This window comes from Pezoporus wallicus, unplaced genomic scaffold (assembly GCF_028554395.1).
Source record: "Pezoporus wallicus isolate ANWC-B61680 ecotype Strahan unplaced genomic scaffold, APGP_CSIRO_Pwel_v1 contig_2975, whole genome shotgun sequence".
Lineage (NCBI taxonomy): Eukaryota > Metazoa > Chordata > Aves > Psittaciformes > Psittacidae > Pezoporus > Pezoporus wallicus.
This window is the reverse complement of record NW_026637604.1, coordinates 288,943-308,857: the sequence shown is the minus strand read 5'-3', so window position 1 is coordinate 308,857 and position 19,915 is coordinate 288,943. Positions and strand designations below refer to the sequence as shown.

General features: G+C 40.3%; 1 protein-coding gene across 1 annotated transcript in view; it reads right to left on the bottom strand.

Annotated features, from left to right (window-relative positions):
* Positions 1-665: 665 nt before the first annotated feature.
* Positions 666-19,915, bottom strand: part of LOC130597733 (ras GTPase-activating-like protein IQGAP2) — a 71,159-nt gene continuing 51,909 nt past the window's right edge. The window contains exons 3-7 of the mRNA XM_057406507.1: positions 9,563-9,719; positions 8,301-8,378; positions 6,435-6,511; positions 1,201-1,268; positions 666-835 (exon numbers count right to left, since the gene is read on the bottom strand). Coding sequence (XP_057262490.1) covers positions 681-835; positions 1,201-1,268; positions 6,435-6,511; positions 8,301-8,378; positions 9,563-9,719 — 535 coding nt within the window. The 3' untranslated portion in view covers positions 666-680. The remainder of the gene's footprint in view (positions 836-1,200; positions 1,269-6,434; positions 6,512-8,300; positions 8,379-9,562; positions 9,720-19,915) is intronic.

Genomic DNA, 19,915 nt, shown 5'->3' with positions numbered 1-19,915 from the left:
ATTCCACAAAAATCCAAAACCACCAAAATAGAACAAACAAAAAAACCCTCAAAAAAAACCAAACATCCCCCCCCCCCCCCCCCCCCCAAATATCAAAAAAAAAACAAAGGAGAAATAACAGATGTACTATGATGGATAAGCTTGGGCAGCAAAAAAGCATTAAAATATGTTTTTGAGTGGAGGCTATTCAAATCAGACTCAAAAGGACCATAACTGTGCATCAATCTCCCTAAAAAGGAAAAGCTTATTTAAATATCTCAGGTTGATGTCCCAACAAAGCAACCTGATGTGTTTGAGGAAAGCCTGCAAGGCTCCTGCAAAAACACAACACATGAAGGAGGCACAAAGGAGATACCACATTCCCATGGCCATATCTCTGCTGAGCCCTCTACAGTGCAGGGGAACACGCAGAGATCGAGTCATCATTCTGCAGGAGCACCTGCTACCAAAACATTAAACTTATGCAAAAAAATGGTAAGAAATCTTTATTTCTGGTAGCACTTCCTATGGTTCAACAGAGATGCTCCTGCAGACTGAATGCAGACTGAAAACTTGCAAGAGGTCTTGTAGCAATGATGCAGAATGATAACCAGTGAAAATTTGTATGCTTTTCCTGCTATTTATTAAGGGGTGCCAAACATGGTGAATTAAACCCCAGAAAATATTTAGTTAGCATTCTGTCAAATTACCCAGTAGAAAACGGAACAAAAGCCACACTTACATGCAGCTTCATCCACTGATAATTCACTGGCCAGAATCCCACCAATTTTACTAAAAGATGGCATCTGTATGCCATACTTCTCTAGCTCCTTTCGCATGTTGCTGATTTCTTCCTCTGTTTACATTAAAAAAAAAGAAATATTATTAGAAGAAAAGCCGAAGAACTTCTTTATGAATCACCGTACCTATAAATATGGGTGCAATGTTTTTGAAAGTGTGTGGTCAGGGCTTCTTAGCAGTTTTTCCTCCCCATTTTGAAGGAATCTAAGACATGACAAGTATTCCATGCAAATTCACTCCCTTTCATCCTTCCCAGTCTGACATTCATTAAAAATAGCAGCCTCCCCCCCTACTTTATTAGAATGTGTTCGCAACAACCTTGTGGGAGGAGAAAGACCATAATAGAAAATATGTACGAAGTTAGCAGATTTACTGGGTGATACAACCATCTAACATATGATCAGATAATCAGTTTATTACCTGTGAAGTCTACTTTCCCCAGTAGGTCCTGGATTTGTGGTGCTAATCCTAGTTTGAACAGATACAAACTGCAAAGAAGAAATTTAAAATGTAAAATCCTGTATGTGGTTGAGATGTCCATTTTCTGTACAAAACAAAAGTAGTTTTATGAATCTTGTCTTTTAACCCTTGAATTTCATGGGCCAATATGGAATAAATTAACCCTGCAGTTTTCTTTATTCTGTATTTTCAAATTTTACAGAAAGAGAAGTCTGTTTTTACTTGATATTTCAAAGAAGCATCTCTAAGGCGGGCACTGTCAGCGTATCTCAGATCACAGGGGATGTGTAAACAAGTAGGAAAACTTAAGGGAGGACAGTTAAAAAATTTCAAAAGCCCACACTGGGGGGGGGGGAATCAAGGTGTGAATGCACTTTAGTACAGCTTATAGCTTTGGATCTATGTACTGTCTGACTTGTGTTGTGTCTGCCCTGTAATTAATACCTGAAGACACGCAAATCACCGATACCCTTCTTACTAAATGTAGAGGAACAAGAACCTGTAAGTCCATCCGAGCCTATCTCAAATATATTTGTGTGATTAACTATTTATCTTTTTGGAAAACAAAGAAATCTCAATTTAAAGTGATATCCATGAAGTGATATTTTTGTTTCAATATAGCATGCAGAAACATATATACTCATTCCTAGAGTTCTAGGGTGCTTTCTGAAATAGAAAAAGGAAAAAAAAAGTGAAAGAAAGAATAAAAGAGAGCACGAGTACATGCATGTTTTCTCAGTGTCTTTCAAAGGTATGCATTCACCCATGAAAGATTGGTGTTTCTATAGTTTATCAAATATCTATATATAATTTCTACTGAAGACCAACAAACAAGTGCGTTTTGCAAGCTGTGATCAAAAAAGTACAATTAAAAAAAAAGACTTAAATAATGCATTCCTCCAAAAGAATTATTTTGCACCACTTATTTAAATTACCTCACCCCAACTTCATACACTGCAACTGTGTACTGCAGATTAGGGGTTTTGTTTCTAGAAGGGTACTCTTCCCTGTTGTGTTTTGTTGCTTGGGTTTTTTTGCTATTAGCAAATCACAGGATGAGACTTCAAAGCAAGTGTTTGTAGCTGTCACATTTGTTTCAGAGCACACAGAATCAACATTTCATCTTCCATGATACCGCTGCTGCTCTTCTGCCCTGTCACAACCTGGATGAACACAACAGCACTTCTCATGTAGGTCAACACTTTTGACTGCTGCAGCCCCTCGAAATCACTGCTTTCAAGGCAGTCTTAAATGCAAGTTTTCTATACCAAGACTATAATAATGAAGGATCACGTTCCTCCATTACCCTTATCTACGTACCACTATTTCCTTGTGGGCTTTGAAAGAGATTTTACTTTAAGCTTGAGACAGGGGAACAGTCCTGGCTGCGGGACTGGGTGGGTAGGAAGCTGAAGGGTGTTACACAAACAGTTATGGAGACCAGCAGCAGCACAAGGATACACTGGGTTTTTTTTTTGTTTTGTCGGGGGGGATGGGGGGGTGTCACCACAATAAAAAGGCAGAGCTAAAAAAATGTGGTATGAACATCTGAGACTAATACTTTTGCTGCTCAGCCCTTCCTGGAGGGTACTGAGCCATGCGGCTCTTCTACACTCCTTTGCTTGGATAAATTTATTAACCACCAGGTGGTGCTGAAAATGCGCTTCTAGTCTTGCAGGGAGCACCAAGACGCTTCTATTCTGTATTAGGTTATAATTTCACTTGAAACAGCTTGCTTAGTGCTTTTATAGTGTGACTTGAACCTCAGGGAACCCACATAAAATCAAAAGCAGGGGATCTTGGCGTTAAGAAGCTTGATATGAGGCTTCAGGAGCAAGGGAGAAACAAACAGGAAACGGAAGTCGCCAGGTGAAGTTCCTCTTTCTCGCCCACACAGACCTGCCATTCATACCAGGCAGAGGTTCATGGGTCTTGTTTTATGGTTAACTCATATATAACATGCCATAAAAAAACAGATCTGAAAATAGTGTGCTTTTTCTTCTTTAAAAAACGTGTGTGTTTTTCTACTGCTTATCTGGAAAACAATGTTTTGAAGCTGTCCAGCTTCAAAGGGATAATTTGTCCAGGAGGTAGCAGTGATCTACTTGCCTTTGCAAGCAGATTTGTCATTTGATAACTAAGCTTTTCAGGGGAAGGGGAAAAAACAAAGTCTCAGAAGCACTGTTATTTATTAATATGAATCACTCTCAGCATCTTAATTTAAGCGAAGCAGCTCTTAACCTCATTTAGTCCAGGAACAAATCCAAATCGGCTTGCACAAGAAAAATGGTGCAAGAAATGAGACCTATGCCTTTGTATTTTTCATGGGCTTTAAGTATTGAGGTTTCAACAGGAAAAAAGTAAGAGGGTAATTATATTCAACAGGAGTCTAGAAATTGTTTGCTTGCTACGTCATTCCTTCCTGGACAGAGCAGTGCTGTATTTGACAGTGCAAGTTGTTCCGCATACAGTTGGTGCAATGGTCTTCATTTCAGACCTGAACCAGGACATATCCTAAAAAATACATTTAAACCATATTGCTTAGAGTCATTTTCTATCTTCATGCGCTCTAGCAGCTCAAAGATCATCAAACCCCAAATAACCAGAAACTTCCCTGTGAAATGTTAACATTTCAGGTGTCAAATAGACCCTTCAGAATGATGGAGATTTTTTCTCCTATTGCATCCAGTTAAGGCTATTTCATGCTTCTTAAAGGGAAATTAAAAATAATCTTATCAATTTTAAGCACTTTAGTTATGCACACTAACTGTCTATAAATGAATTCAAGCAGGAAATATCTGAACTAAAGATGGCTCCAGGATTTCCAAGAACGAGAATAAGAAAATATCCTATGTTAAATTTACATAGTTTTGTTAGAAAGCTCAAGAATCATGTTACTTCAGAGTAATGACTTAGTAACAACTGAAAAAAGAATAAGTAGGTCAACCCGTCACCTCTGAGAAAGTGTTCAATTTTCCGAAGTTATAAGCCTTTGAAATTTGAGCATGCGCTCCGAGATGCATTAGAATTTAGCTTTCCATCCCAATGGTGATTCTTCATACAGTGGTCACATATATATGCTACAGCTGCAAAGGTGAAAAGCCTGACTAGAATTGCTGTTTCTGGATGCTGTGTTGCTGGACCCTGAGAAAAGCAGGGATATGGACTTTTCCAGGGTCAGTGAACTATTGATGACTCCCTGCAAGAGGATTCTCTAACAAACCCAGAGAGTAAAGTGGGTAGGGTGCATGATCTTGAAGCTGGGGGAACAGATGCCAGCTGCAGAAGAGGAACATAACCAGAGTCCTGCTGTTCACTGTTCCTCTGATGCCAGTACAACTGGGAATGTTGCTAGCCAAGCCAATGGCCTGCCCTTAATTCTGTTTGCCAGACTGCTTTCAATGTAGGCTGTGTGCCATTTAATACTAGCATAGGAGTTTAATTTGAAAGGCTGAAGAGAACTGATTTGAAAGTAAAGGGCCTACACTTTTTAGGAAAAGACATAGAAATAAATGAAGCTTAACGATTGTTTCTTCAATTCTTTCATCCTGCCTGCAAGTCTGTTTCTAAAATATTAGTTGCAAGTGCAGAGTTATAGCTTTGCATTGATAAGCAGCAAGGAAAAGTAATTTAAACAAGACAAATGTAAGTGGAAGCTAAGACAATACAGACTAATTCTGATGTTGACATATGCGCTGGGGCCTGTCAAGATCGAGAAAGGAAAACTGCTGAAAAGGTCAACCTATTGCAAAATTCAGTTCAAAATGAAAAGAGTTATTGCTGTTGCAAAGACTAGGCAGAACTTATGAAGGTATTTAATTGATGGGTTTATTGTTCATGCAGCATTCAAATGCACAGTTGATGAAGTGTTCCTCCATACATGAGGGAGCAAATATTGGAAAACCTCATTGTGTTCTTCCACCTCCTGCAAAACATTCAAGCCAGTCCATAACATGGCTGGAGGGGCACTCAGCAAACCATGTCACCTGAGCTGGTTAACATCAGAGGCCCATACATCTAATTCAATAAATCACTTTAAGCTTACATGAGACACTCGCTCACAGAACAGATTGCACTATCAAATTTTAGGTGAGAGCTACCCTCAAATTGTCCTGGTGATACTCTATAGTTAGAATTACACCAGACATAATAATTTCAAGCAGCAACACTTGCAAATATGACCAAACCCTCCCCCCACCCCAAACCAGCAACCCAGCCCAACAGCAAATACCACAACAGAACCAGGACTCTCAACTCCTAACATGTAGCATTTGAAAGAAATAAGATGAACTTTGGTGGTACGACCTATTTATTGGCAGTGAGTACACACAGAGTGCAAGAATGGCCGCATCATTTCAAGGATTACACCTTAGAAAGTTTCAATTACAGCATGTATTGAATAGTTTCTGACCTATAGCCTTAGAGCAGTTGACATGCCTTTGAACAGCACCATTAGGAACACAGAAGAGTGTCTGGGGTGCAAGGTAATTATGTTCTCTGCAAGACTAGTTGCAAGAAAGTTAATGAAAGGAAAAGGTCTCCATGTGCAGGAAATGAGCTAGGAGAGCCACAAGAGGGAGGAGCTGTCTGCTAACACCCTTGCCCCTCACACCAGGGACAGCACAAGGCAGATGCTTATCACTCTTGCTAAACATCGAGAAAACCTTTGAGGCAGAACATATAAAAAAAATTAAATAAACTAAGCTCTACCTTCAATGGTGTGGTCAAAGCCCTCCTGAATTTGCATTCAAAATCAAGTTGCTCAGAACTTTAAAATCTTGGAAAATCTTACGACATCACAGTGATGATGTCGTAATACAATAGTTATTTGCTCCATTTTGGGAGAGTAAGATGTCAGTTTGCCGTGATTTTCACTCTGATCAACTTGTCTGCCCCTTACAAAGTTTTATTTGGTTTCTACTGTAGTGTGTGTTTTGGAATCACATGTGAACTTTGTGAGAGGGTGTGCTCATTGAGAGAGGAATGTCTGCACTAAATTCAATTGTCTTTAATTTTTATTTTTAAAATAATTTGGGCAATAGTCCTGAAAAAAATGGACTTTTTGTTTCCAACTTTAGATCAATGAACACATAAATTCTGTCAGATTTTGATATACTGGTTGCCCTAAAGCCATTTCGTGACCTACACTCCTAGATTTGGCGATTACTTTAACTTTTACTCCCGTCACTAGTTACCTTAGAGCGTGAATGCAATATATCATCCTCGGGATGTTTTTCCTGTCGTAGACATCTGTAGTCTCTGGATAAAAGATCTAAAAAACAAAGAGCATACAGTTAAATGAGAAGACATATTACTGAGCAGAAGAGTAACTAAAAAGAGCTCTCTCTGCAGGACTATACCATAAACTTACAGAATTTCAGCTGTTACTTCTATACGTCTGTGAATCAAGTCCTTTCTGATGTTATTTTAACTTTACCAGTTGTTTCCATAAGCAAGAATTCAATAAAGCATTAAAAAAATACTGGGGGGGCAATGGAGGAAAGGGGGGGGGCAGAAAGATAAGCAGGCAGAATTTCAGCAGGATTTTTAGAAAAGGTCCTTTTGCAGAAGCTTCAGTAGTAGGACACGCAGTAGGGCTTATGCTCCTACAGACATCCAAAACCTGGGATGCAGATACAATTTGCAACACCTCCTTGCAAACCAAGCTTATCAAGAATGGTTTAAAACCTCAAAATTCTAATTGCCAGTACCCCTAACTTTGTGAATACATCATTCACAGAGAAAGATATTCAGAGAGGAATAGAGGAATATTAAGCAATTTTGCCAAAAAGTCACATCATAAGTTCCAATTCTGGTTCTACCACTAATTTGTTCCTGGCCTTGGTCCCAGCCACTAAACACTGTTTCTCAAAAAAAAAAAATAGACTTAGTTAACCGTGAGAGTTGGCAGTGCACTTCCAGCCCAGGCTGGGAACTTGGGACTGTGCTGTCCCATAGTTAATGAGACAAGACTAAGTAAGTCAGTAGTACAGTGCCCTCTTCATCATTCACTCACAATAGCTCTGGGAGGGAGAATAAGAAAAGCATTTGGCCATGACCACCTTCTGCAACAGAAGCAAAGTGTTTCAGAAGAGAGATGGCAGGGTGGAAATCAGCCATCTGAATGGATGACTCAAGTTACACTAGCAAAAAGCCTGACCTGGGAAAGGCAGGACCCTCCCCATCTCTGTGGCATTTCTGCTGGCAGTCATGGGTGCCCTTTTCTGCTTGTGGGCACCTGCAGTGGGTTTGTTTGCAGTGACTGGCCACTAGTCCCTACAGCCCTTCTGGCAGCTGCCTGAGCTTCCCTTGCCACAGGCTAGGAGCCCCAAGAAGGCTGCTGGACAGCCTGGTTGAGGGATTACTTGCCCCTAGCTGTGTGCAGGTGCCAAAATGTCCAAACAATCAGGGTAGGTGTTTCCACACTGCCCTTTCTTAAAGAATTTTCACCTGAAAAAGACTCACTGATGCCCAGAAACAGCAGCAGTAGGGGAGATGACAAGTGAAGACCCACAAGAAAGAAGACAAATACAAGAGGTGACCCAAGAAAGCAGCTGGCTGAAGAAGAGGAGCAGCACAGCCACATAGGTGCACTGGAGTTTGCAAAGACAGTCTGGAAAAAGGGTAGAGGCAGAGAAACTGGAGATACATTATGAAGAAGAGGCATCAAGAGACACAATGAGAGGCAGAGACCAAAAGAAAGCAAAGATTTAAGTTTTCTGTTTTAAACCATATTCCTTTCAGGCCCCCACAAGGACTGTACTACAATAAAATATAGCTAAACCACTACTAGCACTTCTACTTCCCACAGGAGAAGCATCCCAAGAATTTCTACAGATAGCACTCATCCACAGTAGCCTCAGCCCATGCACACTAGCAGCAGTAGCACATAACTGACACTCCCACTGCTCTCAGTGTTACCTTCACTTCAGATTTGTTTCCCAAATAACCCCTTCCCTGTAGAGTTACTGTAAGCACCTGTTTATGCTTAAACAGATTAAAGAGCATCTCAGCGAGTCAGTGCCTTGAGCGGATTTCTTTGCTAAAATTTGAAGGCTTACCTTAGGCAAACCAATGGACTCCATTGCTCTTAACCACTGCACGGTATTGTCAGTGTGCCGAAAATGAAGGCCAGATCGCTATTGCAAACAGAAGAAAAAGATGGTAAAAGTCACATAAAGCCAGTCTGAACCTGGAGACCAAAGTGTCACAGTCTCATTGCTGCTCACAAAGCATCCCAATATATCAACATCCCCATGCTGCGCAGCTCATTCGTTTAAGTAACGTAAGCCAGATTTGTACCCATCTGAGTGGGCTTTGACTGAAGTGGCCGTTTGTACAGTCTTAGAGTAGTCTTTGGGAGTAAAGGCTTGCTGTTAAATACTAGGAACCACTACCTCCAAAATTCAGAAGTGCTAACACTGCTCAGCACTTCAGTGAAGGAGAATGGGTAAGGAGCTCTTACAGACTCATCAGACTTACCTGAATACCTGATCCTCCCTACAGTCTAGGCAGGCAGCAATTAAAAGAGGAAAAATATTTTCTTTCTTTAATATTTTCTTTTTTATTATTTTTAAAAAGTCAGAGGAAAAGGGGAAAAGAAGCCCAGACTGAAGTTCTGGAGATTTTCAGAAGCAGTGTTTAAATGTAATCAGGATTCTTAACCATTGTTATGTAACAATATGACACCTAGAACAGCTTAATTTCTCAACTCTTGAACAACAGCCAGTGATTACACCTTAAAAATGACCATTTCATTTTTTTCTGCCTGTTCTACATGTTGAAACAATGCAGTCTGTAATGGGGTTGCTCATATGCATGTATACATTTCTGTATTATTGATGATCTTGGAGTTAATGAAGAGCTTGCACAAATAGCAAGCAAACCTTAAGTACTGGGAGCTTGGTTTTGCTTCTCAGTGTTAACTTCGATAAAATAAACACACATATCTAATGAAGTGAGTGTCTTTCCATACAAGATGAATAAAGTTTGGATTAGTCATCAAGTTTAATTCCTGAATTACTTTAGTCTCTTATTCCTAACAAGAAATAATTGTATAAATGGCAAAGCTCATGTTCTCCCTGGAGCCAGCAGCATAATTTGTTCAGCTTTAGAAACAGTAAGTGACACTAACAGGTTTTGTAAGGGTAAAACATTTCTAACATCATCCTGGTCTAGTGATGTGTGTCTTCCATCTAATCCTGACAATCTTACAGGGGAGGTGCAGAACATCAACCATGCTAAGTATGTTTAAGAGTTGGAAAACAGACATCACTTTTCCTTTTTCTGTCTTGTCAGTGAGAGAACTGAAAAAAGTTATTACCTTATAGCGTGCCTGCTCCACATCGTATATCTTTTTGTCTGACACCACATTAGGGGCAAAGAACTTTGCGAGCTTGGCTAGGTAAACACCATTTCTTAAGCCTTCCTCCAGCTCTGTAGTTGGGGGCAGCTCTTCCTCCAAGCAGACCTCCATCCACCTACAGAGACGCCATTTGAGAAACATTGTTATTTGTGGTTTTAATAGAAGTGACACCTTTCAGCCACAACCATTGCACTTTTAATGTCACTACCATAACACAATCGTAAGATAAAAGGGTACAGGCCAACGACAAAATTCTCACATTCATTCACTTGGCAGATCAAAATGACTAGAGAATCGAGTTTGCACTGTGTGACCCATCAATAACCAAACAATATGCTTTGAAGTATAAATCCACTAAGGGGGGTTTTAACTTGGATCTTTTGAACAGAACTATGCTTTTAAATAGGCAATAATTTAAGATGAAACCAGGAAAAAACCCAGACTACAATGTACTATTGATGTTTGCATTAAGAAAAGAACCCATGGTAGGAATGCCAGGGCTGAACCTCAAGAGCATCAGGGCCAATAATGTGCTACATAAATGGCGGGTTCCTGCAGCCAGTGTGCTGTACAGCCCAAGCTCACAGCAATGCTCATCTCAGCACAGGGCACTCCAGCAGCTCATCCTCCTCCCACAGTATGTGACAGCCCTCTGTGTGAACCTGTGAAACACATGGTGCCAGTGCTGGGAGGAAGCAGTCAAGCTTTTTGTTGAAACAGCCCAAGGTACTGTATGTATTTGAGGCCTGCCTGGCCGTCAGTCGCCCAAAACATTTCCGTCACCCATCATGTGGGATGGCTTCTCACCAAAGAGTGACTCAATCCTTCAAGGAGGTAAACTAGTTATGTTTTTGAGACTTGGACGTGGTACATATGGTAGTAGATATAAAGCAGTAATTATTAAATACATAGCCAGTTCAGAAAGCCAGTAACAGACGTTAAGCTGTATTATCCAGTATTTTTATATGGAGTAGCCAGGAGAAACTGCTACCAAAGAACTCCTGAAAAAGGTTAGCATCCTAATCACTAGACCAGAAGTTCCTTACATTGGTGGTCTAAGTGTTTTTGCCCTGTAATATTATTCTTATCTCTAGCAGCTAAATCACTTTACAAGAGCTGTAAATCTGGCTAGTTCTTTCCTAGTATTTTTTTTTCCCCACTTAAGCAATCTCTCTGTTGTTAGAAGGACATTAATACCATTACAAATGGACAAGAACAAAACTAAAGAAATTAGTTTGTTTTACTTAGTGTCAGTGAGGCAGCATTGCTATATGCCGCCTGAGACAACATTACAAATCTAACACCACCTCCACAGGGATGGCTTTAGAAACCAGAAAGCTGGGATCCAAGTTGAAAGTGAGCCAGTTTCTTCTCCCACCACAGAGAAGAAGAAAACCTCACTACATCATTTTGTTTCAGGTTAAAACTCAAGATAAATTACCTACTCCATTACACTTTTGGATTTGTTACAGGACATATGAAAGTTTTTTCACTGAAGCACAGACTACCCAAATAGCTGTTCAGGAAACCACCAGACATAAGTCTGGGACAGTAACACACAAAAATGTGTGGAGTGAGTGTAATTAGGAGAACTGTAGTTTGCAGTGTAAAAGCTGGTTCAGTGACAAGTTTCCTTGGTCCATGTACATGTGTTATTGCCAAAGGTCACAAAAGGCATCATCATTAATGACATTTTGTAGACTAGATATACCCATTAAGGCAAAATGTCATAACATTTGTCTTCTCCAAAATGGAGGACAAGGAAGAATAAACAAAGAATGTGTACATCCAGCAATGTGGGTTTCACCCAAGCCAGTTGGCTTTTCTACAGAATTTATTTCCTAAAACGTGCCTTCCAGAAAAAAAAGTTGTACAGATTAGCAGAACAAGCTTCTGAGCCACAGGAAGCAACCACCATGAGCTGAAGCTGACCCTGTTGGTCATGGTCAATGCACTGTCACCAATGAGAGGAGCTGTTTACCCTCAGAACACTGTTTGCTAGCTTTCACTGAATCCTTTATACTTCTAATTCTCTTTTTTTCCTTATTGAAAGATTTTTCTGATATCTTCAGTCCAGAGCACCCAAAAAACAGATTACATTGGAACTGTTTTTGAAGATACATATATGTGCCCCTGGAAGGGTCCATATATAATTGAGTCATTTCCCAAGCTCTAAATGGGATTCTTACCCAAGGTGAAAGCTACTCTTCAGCTTTAAAAACCACCTGTTATACAACAACTGCAAAACCAGTTTGGATTTGTTTCCAGTGTGGTGATGAACCTTTAAGATTAATCTGGAACCATCCTGTTCTGGATAGGAAGGCTACCCAGTCTAGTGGGTAAATGCAATACATTGAGGAACAAACAGGAAACAATATGAGGAAACAAACTGGGGAGGAGGGGTTAAAAAAAAAAAAAGAAAAAGAAGAGGTTGTGGGTGGGTAATGAAGAATACAGTTGTCATTCCAACAAGTCCAGATAAACTAACAAAATCAGTCTCTTTTTAGAGCAAGCATGTTAGTGGCTCAGTGAGAAAAAAAGAAAAAAAAACATAGAGAGAATTAAATTGACCAGACTTGAAAGATACAAAGAGTTTATTTCCATTTATGGCTAAAAAGAACACTAAGTCGTATGAATTCTAGACAAACTCAGATGTCTGTAGTAAGACACCTGTACTGTAAAGCTTTTGGGAATCGGTCTTCAAGACTGAGCACACCTACAGCTTTCACAGGTTTTACCAATATCTGGAAGTTGCAGAACTTAACTACAAGAAGATCTACTGTGAAAAGATTTCATCCATTTTTCACACTTAATCAGAGGCAGGGAAAACCTTTGGATTTGCATGAAATCCCGCAAATACACAACCAACCTTGTGAGTTTTAGTTGTGCAAACAGCTGCCACCCAACTCTGTTACTTTCTCCTAGTATTTATTGCAGCACATTTATGTAGCACATTTATATAGCACATTTCTCCCCTGTACTTGCAGAAAACTAGTTTTTTGTTCCCTTTACACCAATTCAGCTAAAAGGGAATTGTGGTTTTAAACAGAAAGAAGCATTACTTTAAGGTTGTGTGGTTCTGCTTTTTAAGGCAGAGTTCAGTGAGTTTCATGAAAGTTATCATATGACATGCTACTGATAGGAGGAGTAGACTGGGTTGAAAAAGAGACAAATCCTTCTACTTCCATTTCTTTAAGTGAAACAGAGAATATCCACCTGACAATAAAGATTTATAGTACCTTAGGAGCAATTTATTTTTCTTTAGGGTTGAAAAAGCAAAACTGCCTTTGGCTCACTCACTGTTTTCCTGAGCATGCAGGACTGCAGTATCAGCATCAGATTTAAGACTGCTGCAGAAACTGTTCCCCACAAAAACTACTCAATACCCTGGCTACACAAGAGGAAGGGCCTACAACCCAGTGTTAGATGGTATGTTTTCCTTTAGTATGAAGCTCATGGAATAAAACTATTATAACCATCAAATGTACAAGTGTATTTCATAGGATCATAGGATAGTTTGGGTTGGAAGGGACCTTACAGATCATCTAGTTCCAGCCTGTCTTCCATGGGCAGGACACCTCCCACTAGACGAAGTTGTTCAAAACCTCATCCAGCCTGGCCTTGAACTTTCCACAATGCAATCCCTACAACTGTGTTTTTAAAAACCTGAATTTACTGACAAATGTATGACGTGAAAAACTGCCACAGTGAACATGGTGGTTGATTTGATCACTCATTACAGCTGAAACCCCATTCCACAGTGGAGAGACAAAGGAACCTCAGGAAGCAGACCAAAACATTAAACATCCCCGAAGTCCTGGCTAGTGCCACCAAAAATTAGCTATCATTAGAACAGCCCTGCAGAGCTACCAATGCCAATTTAAGTATTTTTCTAGAGACACATACTTGGGATCGTATACCAGTATGCATAAATACAGCCTGCTTAATTTTCATAATACTGCAGTACTTCCTAGTGCAGAAACAAAGGATTTGCCTTAGACAAAAACCCAAACCGAGACCTGATCAATGGAAATTAATCTCCAAAACTTTAATTCCAATACATGGAACTGGGAAAGCCCGCCAGGCGTGAGTGTTGACGTACAATTTCCTTTTGCTTTGCTCAATTCTGCTTGACTCTTGGCAATCTGCTGCAGAGCAGTTCAGCAGTGAATTTTTGGCAAGGTAACAATGACTTCTGTGCCAGACCCATGAGCAGTTAACAGTATGCTGCTCACCAAGAGATTGCAGTTTCCACATTTGATCACACAAAACAGCAGCAGTATAATGAGCTCAGACTTGCATTTCAAAAGCAAAACACCCCTGAATCTCATTCAAGGCAAGGTCAAGGGAACTGGAAGCACTGCACTGTGGACTTAACCAGTTATGAAGTTGTCTTTGACAATCTGTGTGGTCAACAAAGCACACACAGTTGGCTAAGGGACTGGAAATGCTAGAGCCAGCGCTCAGCAGAGAAGAGAGAATATATAGTATAACCCACCCAAAGCCCACCACATTCAGCACACATTGGATATAGCAGCAAAATTTATACTTGTGCTGCCCTGCCCTTTTGCATTTATGCTGCAAGATGTGGATCCAAGGGCATCAGGTTTTCACTTCCTGGGAAGCAAACCTTTGGATAAAGGTGGGACTCCAGAGCCAATGCTCAGAACACTGGATGCTGCTATATGACAAAGGTATAGTGAAGACAAGGTAAAGATAAGTTACCACCCATTTACTACCCTCTTGGCTCACAATTACAGCCTTTCAGTATGGTTCAACACAAGTGAAACAGGCTTGTTGTTAGTAAAGTAACAATCAGTCGCAAAGCAAATTGGTGGATTCTAATTTTGAATGTCTGTGAAGTGGCAGGATTATTTTGAATCAAAACTTTTATTTGAAGATACTTAGCAATACAAAATAGCCTGAAGCATGAGAACTCATCATAGAGTTCCACATTGTTATGCCTCTAATTTCTGAATGTAAATATTTGTTAAGAAACCTCATGTCTTAACTCTTTATTTGCTTCTGGTTTTTAAATGCAAAAAGAGAGTTTCCCCACACACACCAACAGTCCCATAAATATTGCTTTAAAAAGGAGGGTAAGAGCAGCAGAAGCAAGTTAGGTGTGTTGTTTGGCTGAGCAGGAGTAGTGCTGGTGGCATTGATTTTTTTTATAAGGAAAGACTGTGTTAACTCTGGAATTTGTTCTCAGACTGCAAGCTTTAGCGTGATACAACCCTAAACCAGAAACCTTATAAAGAGGTTGTTTCACAAACACGTACAGGCTATTTCCAGATGAAATGCATGCAGAGCTTCCACACAAAGATAGATACAATTTGAAGATCATCATGGAAAAAAGTGTGAGTTGTGTAAAAAACCTGCAAAGATTGGAGGTTCCACTTAGAGGCTGTGGAGAGGAGTGGCAAAGCAAGTAGCTGAGAAAACTACTTTCTTCAGACCTTTTTTTCTTCACATTCTGGTGCACTCAGCCCCATATCTGCTTTACATTTGGAAGCCTTGTCTCAAATCAGAGTTGTAGTCCTCTGCTACCAAATTACTTCTGGAGCCACAGACTCTAGAAACACTGTCTTCTAAATTTGAGGCTCTAGAGTCATACTGCAGTGACAGCCTCTCCTGAATCTCAATTTTATCTATCCTAAAAAGCATACTTTGTGTGAAAGATAAATATTTTGTGATTGTAGGCTACTGGAGCAATGTGGGGAAGGAAGGTGGGAGATGTCACCACCAGTCACTTCTATTATGTTGCATGCAAGAAATTACATGAAGACAGCATTGTGGAAGACACCATGAATCACTTTGCTACACAAGAACTCAGAACTTCAGCATGTAAAATGAGGATCAAATCCTTTAGCAAGAGATTTTGGATTAACTTCTAGAGCTCTTACCCTTCCATAAATCAGTTCAGATTCAGATTTGCTTATCTAAGGCAGATAGTGTTAGACTTAGCAGCATCTGAAATTTTTGTAAGTATGATTTCACCAGGGAGGATACTGACTTTCAGTAAGAGCTACACTGAAAACTATGAAGCATTCATGTATGGGTTGTCTGTACATAAGTATTAGAAGACAGATTTCACTGTGTGTTATTGCGTTTTGTTAAGTTGTGCACATGGGCATGAAGTTTATTGTGACATTCATTTCCCTGATCAAAGCAATTCTGATGCATTTCTTATTCAATTTAAATGAGTTGAAGCAAGCAACAGTGACAAATTGCCTGCCCTGTACCTTGCACTAAATCAGCAATAAATAGTTTTGGCAATGTTTTTCCACACCAGATCTCTGCTGCCATAGCAACACTGCCGTATTTACAAAATAACCTAAAAGGTGTTATGAAATTCTGGTTCACAAGATGGCAGCACAGATATTTGTTGTTTTAATCCAGCCATCCCTTATGTGGGTTAATCAGAGATTAGAGCCCACAAGGCAAGATGCTGCTCAGGAAACCTGCTCCAAAGCCCCAGCATGGCCCCACTGCCATCAATGTCTGTTGGGTACACAGAAGCAACCAAGTTTTGTTTACTCAGCACTTCTATGGTGGGGGAAAAGAATTACTTAGAGACTCTCTAGCAACAAGCCAACAGGCAACATCAGCACATGTGCCTGCACTTTGTCACAGCCCCCAACCTTTGCAAAGGCTTTGCTTTGCTGTCTTCTCTGTTTGCAGAGACAGTAAGATTTAACAGCAGGAATCAACCACAAACTGGATGACTGCTCTGTGAGATAACATGCAAGTGGGGGCCAGTGCTAATGGAGCCCATGGTGACGGTCACAGAGATGCCTCATCTTATTCCCCTGTGTTGCCCTGACTCCAAGCTGTTAGGGGGTGGAGAAAAATATTGAAGAGGCAGGGGAGGAAGTGGTAGCAGGAAAGGGGATCTCAGCACTGGTGAAGCCACGATATGTATTTCTCCCTAAGAAACTTCACCTAATTCTTCTCAGAAGGAATAACAGCAACCAACAGGTTATGTAAGTAAACTAGGTAAGAATATTATAGGATTTTTTTTCTTTCATTTGGATGAAAAGGATGAAATGGAGATGTTCTCTCCTAAAATCCTAGCAAATTCTGTGCAACTAAGTTAACACAACTCAGATTAATGTGCATCACCCAGCTGCAGAGCTTGGACCTGGTTTAACAACCCTCTCTCCAAGAGGCAGCAGAGACCACAGCAACAGAAACAAGTCTTTCCTGTGTTAGTCTGGCAGCAGCAGCTCAGTGGCCCCTGAAAAGTATAATTTCAGACAGACAACAGACTCAAACCACTAATGAAATTTTAGAGCGTGTGGACGTGAGCTCCATAGAAAGTCCCACAAGCAAATACAAGAGTTCTCCCTCCAGCCTTACACATCAAATAATGATTTTATCTGAAAAGAAAGGAAGCCAGATTTGGTATGTGGATTTATCTAAATTTAGTATTTTGCAAATCTATATAGATAATAATTTGACAAACAGAAGCAGACAGTAATAAAAGCATTTTCATACAGAACAGCATTTGTTGGTGTGGAAACGTTACAAGTTATTCCCCCAAACACATCGTATTTGCTTTAGAAAACACTGTGACTGCAGATTCCAAGACCATAGTTTAGGCTTGAACATTATACCCACTTGCTACATGCTACTGCAATTTGCTTTGCTCTGTTATGTCTTCTACACCTGCAGAATGAAAATACACTTCAGGGCATCATCATGAAAACCCCAGCAGATTTATTTCAGATATTATTTCAGATTTACCAGTTTAAAGGCTTCTGGCCTGGCATAATTTAATAAATCCTCAAAGCAATCCACTTGAGCAGAAGACTAAGAAGAAGATATGTGCCACTGGCAAACCACAAAAATGTTACAATAAAATAGCCAGTAATGGGTCCTTCAGACAACCTTCATACTTTTGTCACACATTAGCCTTACTCATCTTAAGTCACAGCTACAGTATTTACCCAAAGTCAAGACCCTGCCATGACAGTAGGTACTATCCATATCCATAGGAAACAGAGCTGTAGTCTCTAGGAAATGATCTATCCAACAGTAACTTTAACAAAGCTACTGCTAAAATTTAATCAAACTAGTCAATCAGGGACCCTACATCTTTTGTTCACCCTCTCTGAAACTTCAGTTCATCACCAGATGTACTTTTTCTAGCAGCTGTCAAGCTAGTCACACATGGGAAGACAGCTAAAGAAACATCAAAACAATAGTCATTTTTACATCAAGATCTGGTATTTTATGTGTTTGCCTGTTACCACTGCATGGTGCCTTCCACTCAAGTATTAGTCCTTATCTTTCCAGAGGGATACGCTATTACTTTTATTTGCAGGTAATCCAACAGGCATAAACATTACCACTATGTCTGTAATCAACACACTTTTCTAGAGTAGAAAAGTGATTCAGGGAAGAACCTCCAATGTAAATTAAGCATAAAAGATTGTACATTGTGTGCGCTTAGAGCTAAGTCCATTATTCAAAACCAGCAACAGAAAGACACAGCCCTACCTGCAAACCTGTGTATTTACTTGACAAATGATGCAGCTGGGTAAGCAGAAACCCCAGAGAAGGGGACAGAGGACTACAGAGAGTGTCAAGGCCATGTAGGAGACCCATAGCAGAGCAAGAAATCAAATTCAAGCATGACAGGGTTCAGAATATTGTTCTGACTCCTTGGCTGGTTGAAGCCCACTGGCTTGGATTTGGGTATTATATTTTACCTCTCCAACGTCTGACAAAGGCTACATTTGTGAAAACAACTAGCAGCCATTATGCAGGTACAGAAACTAGAAAAAGGACCCAAGAAGTATATCTGCTAGACTGGCAGCTAGGACCTCAAAGAAAGGTGCAGGACAGCAGCCAACTAAGAATTAAAAGGCATGGATGAGAGAATAAGATGTTAAAGAAGTGGAAAGACTGAAAGAGCCAGCTTGTGAAAGGCTGAACTGTTGTTAAAAGCATTTAGTGTTACACAAACCCTGCAAAACTGCAACAAGAGGGAGTTTGTGAGGTTTAAACATTGTCCCATGTCAGAAAAGAAACACAAGATAAAGGAACAAAGTTAAACCCAAGACATTTAGCTGAGAAACTCCATGCACAGCACCTACAGTTACCTTTCTCTTTTCTTCATTCCATGGTTATGCAAGCCATACCCTCCACTCTCAATGGCTGCGAAGCAGTAGTTCCCTACCTACTCAATAACAACCTAAAATTCTAAAGTGTATGGACACAAATAAGCCTGCATTAGATGACAAAAATGTAGGCAACAGTATAACAACATTTAGTAATCCACAAGCAAATGAAAACCCAAGAAATTGGTAGGATTGCTTTATAGAGATGAAGATAAGCAGCATTTAGGAAGTAGAAAAAAAGAAAACAAACAAAACCAAACCAAAACAAAAACCCAAACACACAAATGCTCTACAGTCTTTTTATATTCAGAACAAAAATAAGAACTGTTGAACAAAGCTTTAGATTCTCCAGGATCATATCATTACTCCAGTTTCAAAACTACTTAGCATTTTCTACAGAGAGTTGAAGCAGCCAGTTAACACAAGTTTACACTAAGGGTGATATTCAAAATTTCTATATAATGTGTAGCTATGAGGCCTTGGTGAAGACCTCGCTACAATTTTTACAGTGCAAGTTGAAATTTTTATTGAGGACATATGATTGAAAGATGTATAAAATAGAATCATAAAATCATAGAGTAGTTTGGGTTGGAAAGGACCTTAAGATTATCTAGTTCCAACCAACCTGCCATGGTCAGGGACACCTCACACTAAACCATGCCACCCAAGGCTCTGTCCAACCTGGCCTTGAACAGCACCAGGGATGGAGCATTCACAGCCTCCCTAGGCAACCCATTCCAGTGCCTCACCACCCTAACAGTAAAGAGCTTCCTCCTTATATCCAATCTAAACTTCCCCTGTTTAACCCGTTACCCCTTGTCCTATCACTACAGTCCCTAATGAAGAGTCCATGTCCATCATCCTTATAGGCCCCCTTTCAGATACTGGAAGACTGCTATGAGGTCTCCATGCAGCCTTCTCTTCTCCAGGCTGAACAGCCCCAACTTTCTCAGCCTCTCTTCATACGGGAGGTGCTCCAGTCCCCTGATCATCCTCGTGGCCCTCCTCTGGACTTGTTCCAACAGTTCCATGTCCTTTTTATGTTGAGGACACCAGAACTGCACACAATACTCCAAGTGAGGTCTCACGAGAGCAGAGTAGAGGGGCAGGATCACCTCCTTCGACCTGCTGGTCACTCTCCTTTTGATGCAGCCCAGGATATGGTTGGCTTTCTGGGCTGCGA